Here is a 14,726-nt window from a genome sequence, read left to right as displayed (position 1 = left end):
GTGCACTGAGCATGTGTTCCAGGTGCACTGAGCGTGTGTTCCGTGTGCACTGAGTGTGGAGTAGCAAATAAAGGTCTGGCACTGTGCTTGGGGAAGCAGCTGGCCCTCAGTCTACATATGGTTAGGTCAACTGTACCAAGAGCAAGCCTGTCTCTCAGTGGTGGCTTTAGCATCCTTCACTCACAGTGTTCAGCTGTCTTCTGGCTCCAGTGAGCTTTCCAGCCTTCACCTAGACTCAGACAGACCTTTTCTTTCCCAGGTGGCCTTCCTCTGAGCTAAAAGTACCATAGACAGAGTTTCCAAGATTTATTCCGGCACAGGTCTCCTCCACTGATATGGTGCAAGGACAGAAGTGGTCAGGCAGCCCATCAGCCTCTCTTGTGGGCAGAACTGTCACTTCTCTGAAGTCTAAGTCACTCGGTGGGGATCAGAACAGCAGTGTCACTGGGCTGCAGAGGAGGTGACATGGGGGAAACATAACAGTATGGCACAGTGTGCGCCTGCTCTTCTTCTGGGTCCTTCCCATGTTCACTTGCAGCTTGGGGTTGGCCTCTGTTAGCCAATGGAGTCTCTGAAGACATTGTTTTTTTAGGGTTGCTGTTGGGACGCATGTGATATTCCCATGAGAAAGAGTATAGAGTATGTTCCTCTGGCTGTCCTGAATGTAACCACTGTGGATGCAGTTAGGGTCTCCCCAAAGCCAGGTGTTAGGATAGCTCAGTAGGTTGGGAAGGGCCCTGTCTTCCTTGTGTACACACTCTGGCGTTCAGGAACCCAGGAGAAGGGCCAGTGCTGGCGCCAGGGAATGCTGCTCTCCTCTGAAGCATGGTCACACTGGTGAAGAAAGAGCCTGTCCTCATGCCTCTCTCTCGCCCTCCCAGCCTCTACTAGCTGTGTCTGCCTGTCACTAGTGACCTACCAGGGCCACTAGGGAGCTTCTCCCAGGCTTCTAGTTTCTTTCCTACCAGTCCATTCCCCCACAGTAGACAGAATTTTTATACATAAGCATCAGACCATGTTATAGCTTGAGAGATCCGTGCCCCCCCCCCCGCCCGGGGGGGACTTCCATTCAAAATAAAATCCAACTTTGTTACCGTGGCTTCACGGTCCTCCTTCCTCCTTCTTCACACCCCACTCCCACCAATCACTGGTGTCTGCCTGTGGGGCTCTGCTGGTGTGTGCCTGCCTCAGGGCCTTTACTGAGGCTGGGGCTCCTGTCTGGGACTTTCTCCTCCTTGACTTTAGGAAGTAGGCGCTTCCTTATTGCTTAGGTTTCCTTAGACAGGGCTTCCTAAGCTTGCACCTAAAGTCACTCCGCTAAGTATCACCTTGCTATTTATTGATTTCACTGAGCCCACCCAACAAATGCTTGGTTTTGTTTGTTGACCAATCTGTGATTTTTTTTTTCTCCCACTAATGGAATGGAACTCATGTAGCAATTCTGGCTGCATGTGTTGTGTTCCCTACTCTCCCTGAGTCACACCATGTCTGTGGGATGAGTGAACACATGTCCTGCTGAGTCAAACGCTCTCTGAACCTGGCCCTGTGCCTTAGAGCACCTCAGCTTCATGTCCTCGGTAGGGCTCTTATTCCTGAGCTGTAACTCTCAAGATTCAAGCAATTCTGCCTCCTCTGCCTAACGCAATGTCTCTAAGCACCCTTCACCTTTCACAGGGAACATACACACACACACACATTTAATAATTCATTTTAATTTTATGTGCATTGGTGTTTTGCCTACGTGTATGTCTGTGTGAGAGTGTTGGATCCCCTGGAACTGGAGTGACAGACAGTTGTAAGCTGCCAATGTGGGTGCTGGGAATTGAACCCAGGTCCTCTGGAAGAGCAACCAGTGCTCTTAACAGCTGAGTCATCTCTCCACCCACCCAACCCCAAAGTATTTTTATTAATACTTTAAGAATTTCATACAATTTATTTTGATCATCTTTTTCCCCTACCCAACCCTCCCGCTAGCTCCTCTTCAACCCACCTTCATCTTCCAGCAGGGAGAATTATTTTTTTGTGTGTATATAGGGGTTGTGTCTGCATGTACTTATGTGTACCAGGTGTGTGCTGTGCCCCTGAAGACCAGAAGAGGGCGCCAGATCTCCTGGAACTGGAGTTATAGAAGTTGAGAATTGGCTGTGTACTAAAACCTGAACCCAGGTCCTCTAGTAAAGACATCAAGTAAGCACAAGGGACCTCTCCAACTCCCCAGTCTAACTTACAAAAACAAACATATAAAAACCACACTGAGTCCAATTTGTGCTGCTCCTGGATGTGGGTCTATCCATTGAAGCCTGATCAACCTTCCAGGATCCCTTAAAAACCAACTGGCTTTCCCTCCCTCTACAGTCATCAACCAGTAGTGTGGCATAGTTAGGGGCAAGGAAGCACGAGCCCTCCCACCCCGCTCTATGCCATGAATTCACTGTAGCAGTTCCATCCAGAAAACAGTTTTCCTCCTATCCCCTGTCCCTCTTGTGGCTCTTACAGTCTCCCTGCTCCTCTTCTGCAATGGTCCCTGAGACCCTGGGCTCCTTCCTGGGGATCTTATTTGAGGCCATGCTCTGCCTGATCTATAAACTGTATGCAGGGTGTGGGAGGGACCCACAGGTCCTATACCCCTGGACCTACATGCACTTTGTTGAATGAGGACTGTCCCCTGACTCCAGGGAACACTGAGATGGGTGAATGGATTCTTGATACTTGGCTCTTTCCCTTCTTCTTAGGGGCCCCTTTATATCATCAAGGTTCCTAGTGTCTCCTCATGTCTTATCTCATACTTGAACCCAGTGACAACTTGCTCTAATGTCTTGCCTGCTTAGACCATAAGAGGATGCTCTCCTAAGGGTGCCTCCTCAAACAGGTGCCCTTGGGTAAAGGGCCAGATGTCAGTCTCCTGGGAGAACTTTACTGCTGATGACCTCTTGGGGTCTTTTCCCGAGTGCCCCTAGAATGGATGTTCCTATGTGTTGCTGATATTTTGAAATGGTGTGAGAGAGACCCTAGGAGGGACATGGGCACATCCCAGGCCTTGTCTCCCGCCACAGCCACCCCTGTCTAAGAGCCTAAGAGGATGCAAGGCCTTGGAACATGAAGGCCCCACCTCCATGCCCTACCACCATGCCCGTGGTCCAGCTGGAAGTGCAAGCCACAGAGCAGCTGCCCTCACACCAAATAGTCCTCTCCTCCCTCTTTGCAGACCAGCCTTGCAATCAGGGTTGGAAAAGGCAGATCAGGCCTTGAGGGTGGGGCACAAAGAGTCCAAAGGACTTGAATCCCCACAGCGGGGAATTCAAGTTGATCCACCACACTTTCACCTAAAATTTTATGAGGAAGCCTTGGGATTTCTATGAATTCCCAGCTAAATGCATGCTTGGAGTGGGTTTGCTCCCCTCACCCTGACGTCACCCACAGAACTGCCACTTGTATTCCTTGGACTCCCCACTTCTGCTAACGTGCTCCCCATTAGCATGCAGAGTGACCTTTAACAAGTGGGCATTTGGGGCTGGCTGTGTAGATGAGCACTTGCTCGGGCTCTGGGCTCCATCTCCTTGCCTAGTCACATCCTGAGGAGGCTAAGCCACGTTGCCCTTCTCACCCTCCCCGAGGGCCAGCCTCTGGCTCCCTACCATGACCTGTATGACTGGCCCCGTCTCACCAAGGCAGGCCCCATCAAGGAGGCTTTCACTGATCTTCTTGCTTGAGGTCAGCCCTATCAGCTGGATCTTATCTGATTTTCATAGGCTTTATTACAATGCACATTCCTCTATAATGCACTGCCACCGTTGTTTACTGTTTCAAGTTCCTTGTAGAGAGCCGTTTTGCCTTTCTTGCATGACCCCCAGACATAATAGAGTCTTTCTATTCACCTTTGGATCTTGGACGTGTGCCACAGTGCCCAGAACACAGTGGGGATAAGCAGGTAAGGATGAAGCTCAGGTACCACCCTCCCATTTCCTCCACAGTAGAACCTGAGGCCAGTCCCCAGCCTTCAGCTTGGGGAAGAGGAAGGTGATGCTCTGAGAAGCCATCCCACAAAGTCCTCTGAGAAGTCCTAATTAGTTATTCTCTTGGGACAAGCCAATGACTGAAATCATCTCCCTGGGACCAGAGCCTCATTCCCAGAGGGAGTCCAAATCGCTGGCATTAACAGTAGAAGGGTTTTAATTTAAGTACTTGAGAAGTTAGCACCAAATGAGACTTCAAAACATTTAGTTCATCTCCCCTGTGTTCCAAAAGGGAAGGTAGATGCTCCAGAAAGCTTGCCTAGAATGAGCAGTTTGCTACCGGCCTTGTGCAGAGCTCTTCTGATGCTGTCCTTCTGTGCCTCCCAACTGTCTTCTCCCAAGTCTTCCTCTTCCAGCAGCTGCAGAGCCATTTGCTTCTGTAATAGGCTGATTTCTAAAGGCGAGGGAGAACTGTGGTACTCAACTCCTCCTTTTGGGTTTCCTGAATGGAATTCAACCCATTTAGGCTGAGCATGACTAATGTTTTGGTATCTAAATCCACAGTTAAAGATGCAGGAGAGTCTCTCTAGGAAACTAGAACTAATTGAATGAGTTCTCTCTTGCTGTGTAACAGACTAGACTTCACAGCCCCACATCAGGCTTAGGTGGAGTGAGTAGACTATTTTGTTGGATCCCAGTTGTTTTCTTTGCTCCCTTCTCTCTCTCTGATGCCGTCACAGGCAGCAGCTAGGGCCTCTTTGCTCATTGACATTCTTGCTTGGGCCACAGATCTCCAGAGAGTGGCAAGACAGTCTAAGCTTTCTAATGTGACAGGCCCCCCTGACCTTAGCTCAACTGATTCCATGATGGAAGTACTATTCAGGTCCTAAAACTCAGCACACAGACGGCACCACCTGCCAAAATGAAAACAAAGACCTAATCCACCAAAGTCCATCATTCTGGGGATGTCTCTAAATGCACCAACCTTGCTTTTTGGCCTCTGCAGTTCCACTGCCAGCCAACTGAAGTATGTCAGTGGGGGATATGGGCTTTGTACTTAAAATCTCACCCTGAGAAAAGCTTGGGGCTCCAATGGGATCCCAAACACCCACTGTAGTCTCTGGCTAGCTAATACTTTCTATTGGCTTAAATCCATAGTCTTCCCTGGTAGATGCCCCACACAATAGCTGGTTCCAGAAGGCTAAGGAGAGGGCAAACCCCAGCACACACGTGGTTTGCAAGTCTCTGATTGCTCTAATGTTCTCTAATGCCTGGTTGGCATAAGCAAGATTGAGAATCAAGGGACCACAAGATGACCATCATGTTCTTGGTAGGATGAGCTGGGCATGATGATTACCGTTTCCCAGCACAAGTTCAGGACTGGATAGATCTCATCAGTGCCATCCTTGGGTATTCTGTGGAGAATACTACAGCCGTTCTTGGCTATACCTCAGTGGGTGCAGTGTGCTAAGAGGCTCAGAGCAGCCAGCCCTTGGCAGTGAGATGAGGTCCAGGAGGTTGCAAGGTAGAGACCCTGAAAACTGTCACTCGGTCACATCCAGTACTGGACTGAAGGGCAAACTGGCTGGACAGGAGGACTCTGGAGGCCCCTGGCTGCTTCGTTTCTCTCCCTGTACTTCAGGGTCTGCTGCTGGAGAGACAGAGAGAGTGTGCACTCAAAACAGGCTGGGTCAGGGCTGCAGCCTCTGCTCCTAAAAATAAAGCCCGAGAAGGAAGTGGAGGCTAATGCACCTGGAGGTGGAGCCATAGGTCAGGTGGGCAAAGCTTTTAAATGCACTATCTTCTGTGGTCCTGGGGGGGGGGGGCAGCCCGGNGACATTCCCCCAAGCTCAAGGAGAGGGCCACCATGAGCAGGCCAGCTACAAATCTAGACAGCGGTGGCTTGAACAGCCTTTTCTAACCCTGTCTGACAGAAACCACAGGTCAGGCCTCTAAATTTCTCTTATTGGTAGATTTGGAACAACAAAACAGACTTTGACGAAGCAGAGTCCTTGTTCTGGAAGGCAGAGGTGACTTTGCACACAGTGCTCCAACCTTTTTTTCTTTTTTTTTTTTTTTAACTCACTCAACGCAGTTGTCCTCACAGAAAACCTGGCCTAGGATCGCTAGGTGACAGCGCCCACCAGGAAGGCAGAGGGGCTCTGAGCCCTACACAGGAGGCATTGCCAAGCCTGCTGAGGGCTTGGGGGGACGCTGCCCAGAGGCCTTTTCCTTGTGGCTCCAGACAAATTAAAAACCTCCTTACCAGCCATTCACTCGGAGGAGGCCTCTTCCTTGCTCCGCGGGGGGAGTGGGGGGGGGCGGCTGTGTGGCAGGGGATCTGGATGGGGGGGGGGCTGGGCCTCCCGGGGCTGGCGAGGAGGGGGAGCCTCAAGAATGGAAAGGGGCCCTATCCAGAAGAGATTGGCAGGCAGGCAGCGGGGGCAAAGTGCAACCAGGTCACTGGGAAAGAAAAAGAAATCGCCAAGTAAGGGAGTGGGGGAAAGTTCCACTTCCAGTCTCATTATGGAAGAGGTCTGAGCAGAGAGAGGCGGGAGAGCCCGGAGCAGAGAGAAAGGGCAAGTGGAACTGTAGGCAGAGCAGAGCGAGGTTCTTAGGATGCGCGGGCAGGACAAGGCTGCACCTCCTCCATCGGATCCCCATCCTGCGACCTGGAAGCACACCTGCCCAGTCACTCCCGAAGAGGGGGAAAAAATGTCCCATTAAGGGTGGGACGAATTGATTTTCCAAAGAAGCAAGGCACCATTTCCTCCCAATGCCCTCTCCAGGCCTCCTTAATCTGCCCCGGAGGCAGCAGGTGACCTCTGCGCAGGCCCCCGAGGCGCCTTTGTTCCCGGCCTTCTGCGGCCCGCCTGTCGCCGCCTGCACCTGCGCGGCCCGGACTCGGGTCCACCCTCGGCCGCTCGCTCGCGGGGTGCACCGAGCATGCCTTTGTACCCCGAAAGCCACCGCTCCTCGGCTCGCCTGCTTTGGGCTCGACAGCCACTAATGGAAATCTGTTCCCAAAAGGGATATGGGGGAGTATACCCCCCCGCCAAGTTCATCTGGGAAGACCAGTTTGGGACCCAGGCTACCAGGGCGGGCTACAGCCTCTGTCCTTTTGGGCCCATGGTCCCCAGATGCGCCCTGCTGACTTTTAATCCAATCCCTCTGAGGTTTGCTAATTTAATTGTGCAATGGGCACACCTGAGACATTCCCTTCACTCTCATTAGGACATTTCTTAGCTAAAGCGGAAGACAAATGAGCGTAGTAAGACAGGGAATTCAGCGAAAGCTTTTGCCATCGTTAGAACATCCGAGCAAGCAGAAGAAAAGGAGGGGTGGCGGGGCCTCCAGGTTGGAGTCAGGCAAGGAGATCTCAAGTTCTTGCTAAGTGAGCCTGTGTTAGGCATTTAGCCTTCGTACATTAAATACCCAGGTTTTAAAGGAGTGGGTCTCCAAACATTTATTATTCATAGTAGCAGGACAGCCGGTAAACCACTATGTGGAAACTAAAAGACTTCCCGTGCTAAAGGTTAATGAAGGCATAATTTGAATCATGAAATCTTTATGTGTCCGCTCAATTTACACGGAAGGCTCATTAAAGAGGTTGTTGGTACCAGGGGCTGCGGGTGACGTCACAACGGGCATTTAAATGGGCGGGGCCAGGCCGCTCTGCATGGAATCCTTTAAAAATATAAAAGCCTTCCTCTTTCCTTCTGTCTCTCCAGCCGTAACAACTTCACCAACTGTCTAGGTTCCACCCCGAGGATTTCACAGAGAGAACACGTTAGAGGGAATCAGGAAGCAGAGAAAAGGTCACAAAATAAGCACTTGGGGAACAATGAAAGCTTTTCTCTCGGCAGCAGTGGGAGAGTTGCTAGAAAAACGGGAAAGGTATTAATCAGAAGTGGCTATAAACCCTCTGGAGTTTTGCTCTTATAAAACTCCTCAGAAAAAGTCTTGAAGGAAATGCAGGTCAAAGCCCAAAAAAGCTCTTGATCAGAGATTGCTGGAGGAAAAATCTTCCCAGCCGCCGTTTAATAGGCAGCAATCGCCCCAGGAGTGAGGAAGCCAAGTAGGCTTGAGGCATGGTTGCAATTCCTAATAGGTCTTGTCACACTTAAGGCGCTGCAAGCTCCATCCGACGAACAGCTGAAGCTCGCTGGCGATTCATAAAGCCAACAGTTTAAAGTTTATTATGATGAAAGCACTTAATGACAGCCATCGCTAGGGGCCCATCATTTATAAAGCTGTGCAGAGTATTAGGCATGTAGCATGACCACCAATTTTATGTCACAATTGCTACCATAAAATGACCTTTGGTGATTTTTGCTGCATGTGGTGGACAGCTCTTCCTTCACATTAGTGCTCTGTGGCTTTCTTTGCAGACTATTATGCTGTCTAAAGCTTATTTGGCACTGTCGTGAGCCTCAACCCTGGCTATTACCCCGAAGGCCTGTCTTAAAAAAAAAAAAAAAAAAAAAAAACCACACACACACAAAAAAAACCCTCATGCTCTATTACGCCACTCCAATAATTTGCAGTTCTTACCAGCCTTGGGTCGTGTAATATTTTAATGCAAATATGCTTTACCATTGCATTTTATCTATTTATTTTTCAAGTTCCTCATGTGTGTGCTGGCTAGTGAGCAACGTTCTCTTGTAGTTCACTGAAATCAGTCTTCTTCCCTGGTCAGGTCTACTGATTGGGTACTGTTTATTCTGACCAGTTAAAACAGTGCTGGAAGAAGAAAAAGGGTGTGTGTGTGTGGGGGGGGGGAAGAATTAAACTTTTTTTTTTTTTAAATCCCACGTATGATGAACCTACCTCAAGCAAACCCACCAGTCCAAATTTATTTCCCTGCTCCCCAGGCCAATGCAAATTCCCATCTTAGTGACATTATTTAATTAGGCCTCCATTTGCCATCCTGCTTTTTCTAGTTAGAGAGTGTTTGAATACATGGCCACTTTACTGCTCCCATGTAAACTGCCGTTGAGAAAGTGGCCTGTCCATGCTACCTTTAAATTGTGTATATAATTTTATAAATGATATAAAATCTGCTTCTGGTCTCTGGGGGGAAAAAAAAAGAACTTCAAGGCTGGCACACTGCAATTTTGGAAGGATTTAAAATCTGTGATTTCTGCCGGTACCTACTGTATTGGGTTTTATATAAAGCTTTTTCAATAAGGTAAATTGTTACATGACAAACTCATCTCCCAGCATTATCATCTGCTGTTTGTGTTTAACAACAGGAGTCCCGCTCTAACAAAACTGTTGTAATGGTTGCACAAATTACTCAGCTGAAAGCTTTTCACCAAACAAAACAGTATTAATCAGCAGTTCTTACGAAGGTGCTAATTAAAAACAATTTTCTTTCTCAGTTTGCAATACTAAAGCCATCTTCACTTGCACAGTTTCCAATAGAGAGCTACTGTATTCGCTCATGCTGCAGCCCTCCATTAACTATTGAATCGCCTATTAGCCATTTTATTACATTTCTGCTTACAAGCTTGTTGACATTTTAAAAGTCGCAGTATGATCTGTTTTATCTATTAAAAAATGTATTAATTGAAAAGTCAGGGAGACTAAATAAATAAATAAACAAACAAACACAGATTCCAAATACACAGGCTTTCTGAGCAGGAGACACAGAACCCTTCAGCCACAGCCTGGGTAGCAGGCAAGGTGGATAAAATGGACTCTGAGAATTCAAAGTGGTCTTTCAGGCCTGATGGTGTGTGTGTCAGACAACACTGGGCTGGGCTCCTTCATAACTGAGAAACATTCCGCTCAGGAAAACGTATTTGCTCTGGCTAAAGTCAGGGTGCCTTTCAAACTGCCTTTCCTCCGTGAGACACACTCAGTGTGATGATGATGCCTTTGCATCCTGAAGACAGGGTGTTTGATCCATGGAGAACAACCTAGAGACAGAAGCTGGGGCCAAGCAGCCTAATTGTCCCCAGAGACTAAGTTCAGTGGGACTCTCTTGACCATGTGGGCATCCGGCCCCTCCCCCAAAGTCCAACGAAAGGGTTTTGCCACACAATGCTTCCCAATTGTCTGACATTGATTGGAACCAAATCAAACGCTGACTAAGCACAAAGCCAAAATCTACAGAAGCTGGGCTGGAGGAAGGAGTCAGTCCCCACCTAGCAAGACAAAAACAATGATGCTCACTTATCCCTTAGAAAAAGGCGTGCCCTACTCTGGCACTGGGGAGAAGAAAACAAACAAACAAACACAACACAACACACCAAAACCCCCAAATACAGCTACCACTATTGCATTAACCAGGTTCTTCAATTCTCAAAGGCACATAACCAGTTAGGATAGACACCTGGCTGTTGGAACAGGGCTCCAGAGGACCACTAATCCTTCCTTTCACTCACTTAACTGCTGGACCCCCCAAACTAAATTCAACAGGTATGCCTTGGTAAATTCCGCCTATACTGAAGCCAAAGGGAAAATCAGCAGGGGCGGTAGCTCCTCTCTGAAAACACCCGAGGAACCAGCCAGAAAAGCTTTTATGGCCCCGACAAGTTTTCTGCTGAATACTGAGCACCTAAATTACCCTTCCCTAATGGAAGTTACATTTTCACGCTCAGTCAAAAAGCCACCAAAATACACAATTTATACAAAATAGCGCCTACCTCTCAGGTAGTCTTTCTCAGCATTTTTATCCCAATTCACAGCATATGTCTTGCTATAAAATAAAATATATTTCTTATAACCAACTGGACGTGGCTGTTCATATCACTGTTTTACAACTGCTTGTGGACAATATTAAATGCATGCTTACACCCAACCTGCCTCCACAAAAGAAAACCAATAGCTTTATCAGAAGATAAAAATCTTTAAAAAAAACCCTAAATCTTAGCATTGTTTACATTAAAAAAACAACAACAAAAACCTTTATTATGGTGTGTGTGTGTGTGTGTGTGTTGCCACAGTGAGCACCTCAAAATGAGAGGACAACTTTTGGGAACGGGTTTTTTTCCCTTCCATCATCTGGGGATCGGACTCAGGTAGTCAGGCTTGGCTGTGAGTACTTGCCTCAGCTGTGCCATCTCACCACCAGCCCAAAATATCCTAATTCTTAGGATTTTCCAGGCACACAGGCTTCTCTTGGAAACAATCGCGTGCATACTTACACAGAAAATTGTAGAATGGACCACTTCGATTCCAACTGCATAACCTCCTATCAATGCCTACAGAGAACGATACAGCTCATGGAGAAACGGAAATAATTAACTTTCTAGAGTTGTCTTATTTTTCCCTTCTCAATATCTGCAGTCTATTAAAAATATGTGAAAATTAATTTAAAGACCCACTTTTCAAGTATTAAAAAAATATAACTACTTTGTTATATACACTTTGAGAGAGACTAGCACAGAGATACTTCCAGGTAAGGATTCTATAAATTCTACCTATGAATTTCTTAACAAGTGGCAGGGGAGTCTTGAGGTCACAATTACCCCATGAGAAATATCTTCTTTACTGGATGTCTTTTTAGTAGGAACAGCTCAATTCTGATACACTGTTCTCAGAGACTTCTAGAAAACACACTGCTGGTTTGCTTTAAAAAAAAAAATAAGAAAGAAAAAAAGAAAAAAAAAAACTTCTCCCAATCTGCAGCACACAAATGCAAATTGAATTTCTGCCAGTTCGAGTATTTTTCTGGCTGAAAAGAAAGGAAATATTCTCATGGCCCTGCTGTTCTATACTTAAAAAGAGGGGAAAAATAGACCATCTTAGGTGCCACTACAGAGACAGGTTTCCTTTGTCTGGCAGATTTAGTTGCAGGTTTTTGCCTAAGAAATAATTCTCGTTGAATTTTCATCGGTGTGAGTGGAATGACTTACGTTGCCTTTTGAAACATCCCAAACTCTAATTTTTTTTTTTTTAACAAGAAAATACAAAGCCAGTGTGTTACCCATACAGTCGCAAAGGAGAGCTGCCACCAGCTGAACTACTCAGCTAAATGGCTGGTTTGCATTGCCCTGGTCTTTATCTAGCACTGAGAATAGACTGCTGTTTTATCCAAAGAGGAATAAATAGCTGTTATTGTGACGCTGGCCCATCACTTGGCTTTGCAATTCAAGTTTCTGTGAGGAAGAAATGTGTGATCTAACTGCAACTTGACCTGCGCCTTCTGAGACCTGTCTAGGTGCTCTGATGGAGCTGAGAACATGGTGACTACAGGGACATGCAAATTGAAGGTAAAATTTTTGTTTGATGATAGTAGCGGGCAGAGAAGACATTTGAGAGTCAATATTTTTATGGCATCTAAGTTTGCTTAACATGCAAAAAGATGAGCCCCCGCCCCACCTATCACTTTAATTGTATCACATTCAGTCTACACTTTTTCTTCTGCTAAAGATATGAAGATACACAGCTAACCCACCTAATGACATTCCTGCCAAGTGGGCACAGATGATTCCTTGCAGATAAACATCTGAATTTCCACAAAAGGCATTAGAGCACTTCATGTAAGCAAGCAGGCAGGATGGGCTGGGGTCCCTGCAGCAAAGCTTCCTCTGGAGTAGCACCTATTAAATGTTTACTATACACTCAAATCCCTGAAACTAACAATATATACTTATTTTAAATAAGCTAATTGTGTGATCTTTCTTTCTTCCTTTCTTTTGTTCTCTTTCTTTCTTTCTTTCTTTCTTTCTTTCTTTCTTTCTTTCTTTTTCTTTCTTTTCCTTCCTTCCTTCCTTCCTTCCTTCCTTCCTTCCTTCCTTCCTTCCTTCCTTCCATCCTTTCTTCCTTTCTTTCTTTCCCCTGGTCGCAATGTAGTTTATCCAACGTTTAGTCAACATTTCTCTGGAAGAGGCCTATTTTGAGGGAGCCTGGAGACCAGCGGCGTTAGATTTAAGCCCTGATAGAGGCTCACTTTTCATTCATAGTCAGAGCCTAAATGTGCTCTTCTTGTACCTAAACAGATAATAAGCAGTCAGTGCATTCCCCCTCCTTGACACAGCACACTGAGACTAATCACACATAATTGAGGAGGAGGAGCAGAGGGCTGGCCACGCTATTGTGTCCAGAGGACAAACGGTCAGTTTACGAGGCTCTGGGCTGATGTAGTCATTTCTTATACATCTATAGGGGGAAAAAAACATCCTGTTTAAAAAGAAAAAAATAATTAGAGAGACAGAGACAGAGAGACAGAGCAAGAGACGATAGATTGAAACAATTAATTGAGACATCAGAAAAATGAGGTTTGTTTATTTATCCAGAAAAGAAGGGTGATGCTTTCTGTGTTTGTGGATAAAGAATACTATTACCAAACAAGAACAAAGGCAATTAAAAAAAAGGGGGGGGGGCGGCAGGTGGAAATCATCAAAAGAAATTGTGCTTTCAGAGAAAACTATTTAGATTGTTCCACAAGTCAAATTCTGACCCAAGACAGGCTGCTGACACAGAAAAACACACAAAGGTTTGGTATGGAAGAGCAACAAGCTTCCTTTAAAAAGGACCGGTGGGAGCGAGCGCTGCGGAGGGTGGGAGAGCTGCCGAGGGCCGGAGTAAAGGGCGGAGTCCCAAGATGCGGAATGTTCGAAAGTGGGTGGAGCCCTGAGTCCCAGGGGCGCTGTGGCGGAGTTCTCCTATAGTGTGGAAATCCTTCTCTGCATCTGATGTTTTCTTCTATCCCGTTTTGGTTAAAATAAGCAGAAGTGGGTAGTGCAGACTTTCTTCATAAATGTCTGACCCTTCTTTTTTCAACTGAAAATAACAGAAATACCAAATTTTTATAAATTAGTATTAATGTTAATTTTAACATCACAGTTTATTAACCTAAATATGTAATTCTGAGACATATCACAGGAGAGCAACTCAACATTGTTCTTAGTGGTTCTGGCGTCATGATACTATTAACATAGGAATCGGGGGTGGGGGGGGACGGGTTGTTGTTATGTTTTGTTTTAGGTGAGGATTGTGTGATTGTACCCAAAACTACACCATGACTGAGGGAAAGCTGGGGTACCTTCATCTTTCCCAGACTAGCGCTGGGCATGTCTCTTCGTCTGGTCCTTGCTGCCCTGGGCTCTAAGCAGGCAAGAGTATTGGAATAACTGGAGACCATCGCAAGAGCTGGGCACCGAGACATGGCCGTGGGCTTCAGACATTTCAAAGGCTGTCTAGGTCTCCTTTGGGGGCATTTATAGCACGTGGTGACTTAGGACCCCCGTCTACTCCCAGGCACATATTCCAACAGAGCGGCAACCCTTGATGTTGCTAAGATGAATTTGTGCGGGCCTTCTGTGATACAATTTTATATCCCAACTAACCTTCAAACCTCAAGCACACATTCTGGCATATGACAAGTGAAGTGCACTTTACCCCCTCACTTGGCTATAATAAACCTGACAGTCACGCTTATATTTATTCTATAAATAGCAGTTTATTAGATTGTTCCTTCTTTTTCTCCCTCCTCTTCTTCTGTTTCTTTTGAGACAGGATTTCCCTGTGTAACCCTGGCTGTCCTGAAACTCAGTCTGTAGACCAGGCTGGCCTTGAACTCAAAGAGATCTACCTGCCTCTGCCTCCTGAGTTTCTGGGATTAAAGACATGCGCCACCACACCTGGCTAGTTTCTAAGTTGGTATTTTTGAGCTAATTGTTCATTTATTTTTAATCTATAAGGATAAGAAATCTTTTCACTAAGCCGGGCGTGGTGGCGCACGCCTTTAATCCCAGCACTCGGGAGGCAGAGGCAGGCGGATTTCTGAGTTCGAGGCCAGCCTGGTCTACAAAGTGAGTT

At 46.6% G+C, this 14,726-nt stretch overlaps 1 protein-coding gene across 2 annotated transcripts in view; it reads right to left on the bottom strand.

Moving 5' to 3' along the window:
- Nucleotides 1-13,162: 13,162 nt before the first annotated feature.
- Camkmt (calmodulin-lysine N-methyltransferase) overlaps nt 13,163-14,726 on the bottom strand; it is a 365,021-nt gene continuing 363,457 nt past the window's right edge. For both annotated transcript variants that reach the window (XM_029471134.1, XM_021185739.2), the window contains one exon: nt 13,163-13,688. In XM_029471134.1, the coding sequence (XP_029326994.1) occupies nt 13,611-13,688 (78 nt within the window). In that variant the 3' untranslated portion in view covers nt 13,163-13,610. The remainder of the gene's footprint in view (nt 13,689-14,726) is intronic.

Source organism: Mus caroli, chromosome 17 (genome assembly GCF_900094665.2).
Source record: "Mus caroli chromosome 17, CAROLI_EIJ_v1.1, whole genome shotgun sequence".
Taxonomy (NCBI): Eukaryota; Metazoa; Chordata; class Mammalia; order Rodentia; family Muridae; genus Mus; species Mus caroli.
Note: the sequence above shows the minus strand (reverse complement) of the source record. Positions and strands in the feature narration are given on the sequence as shown.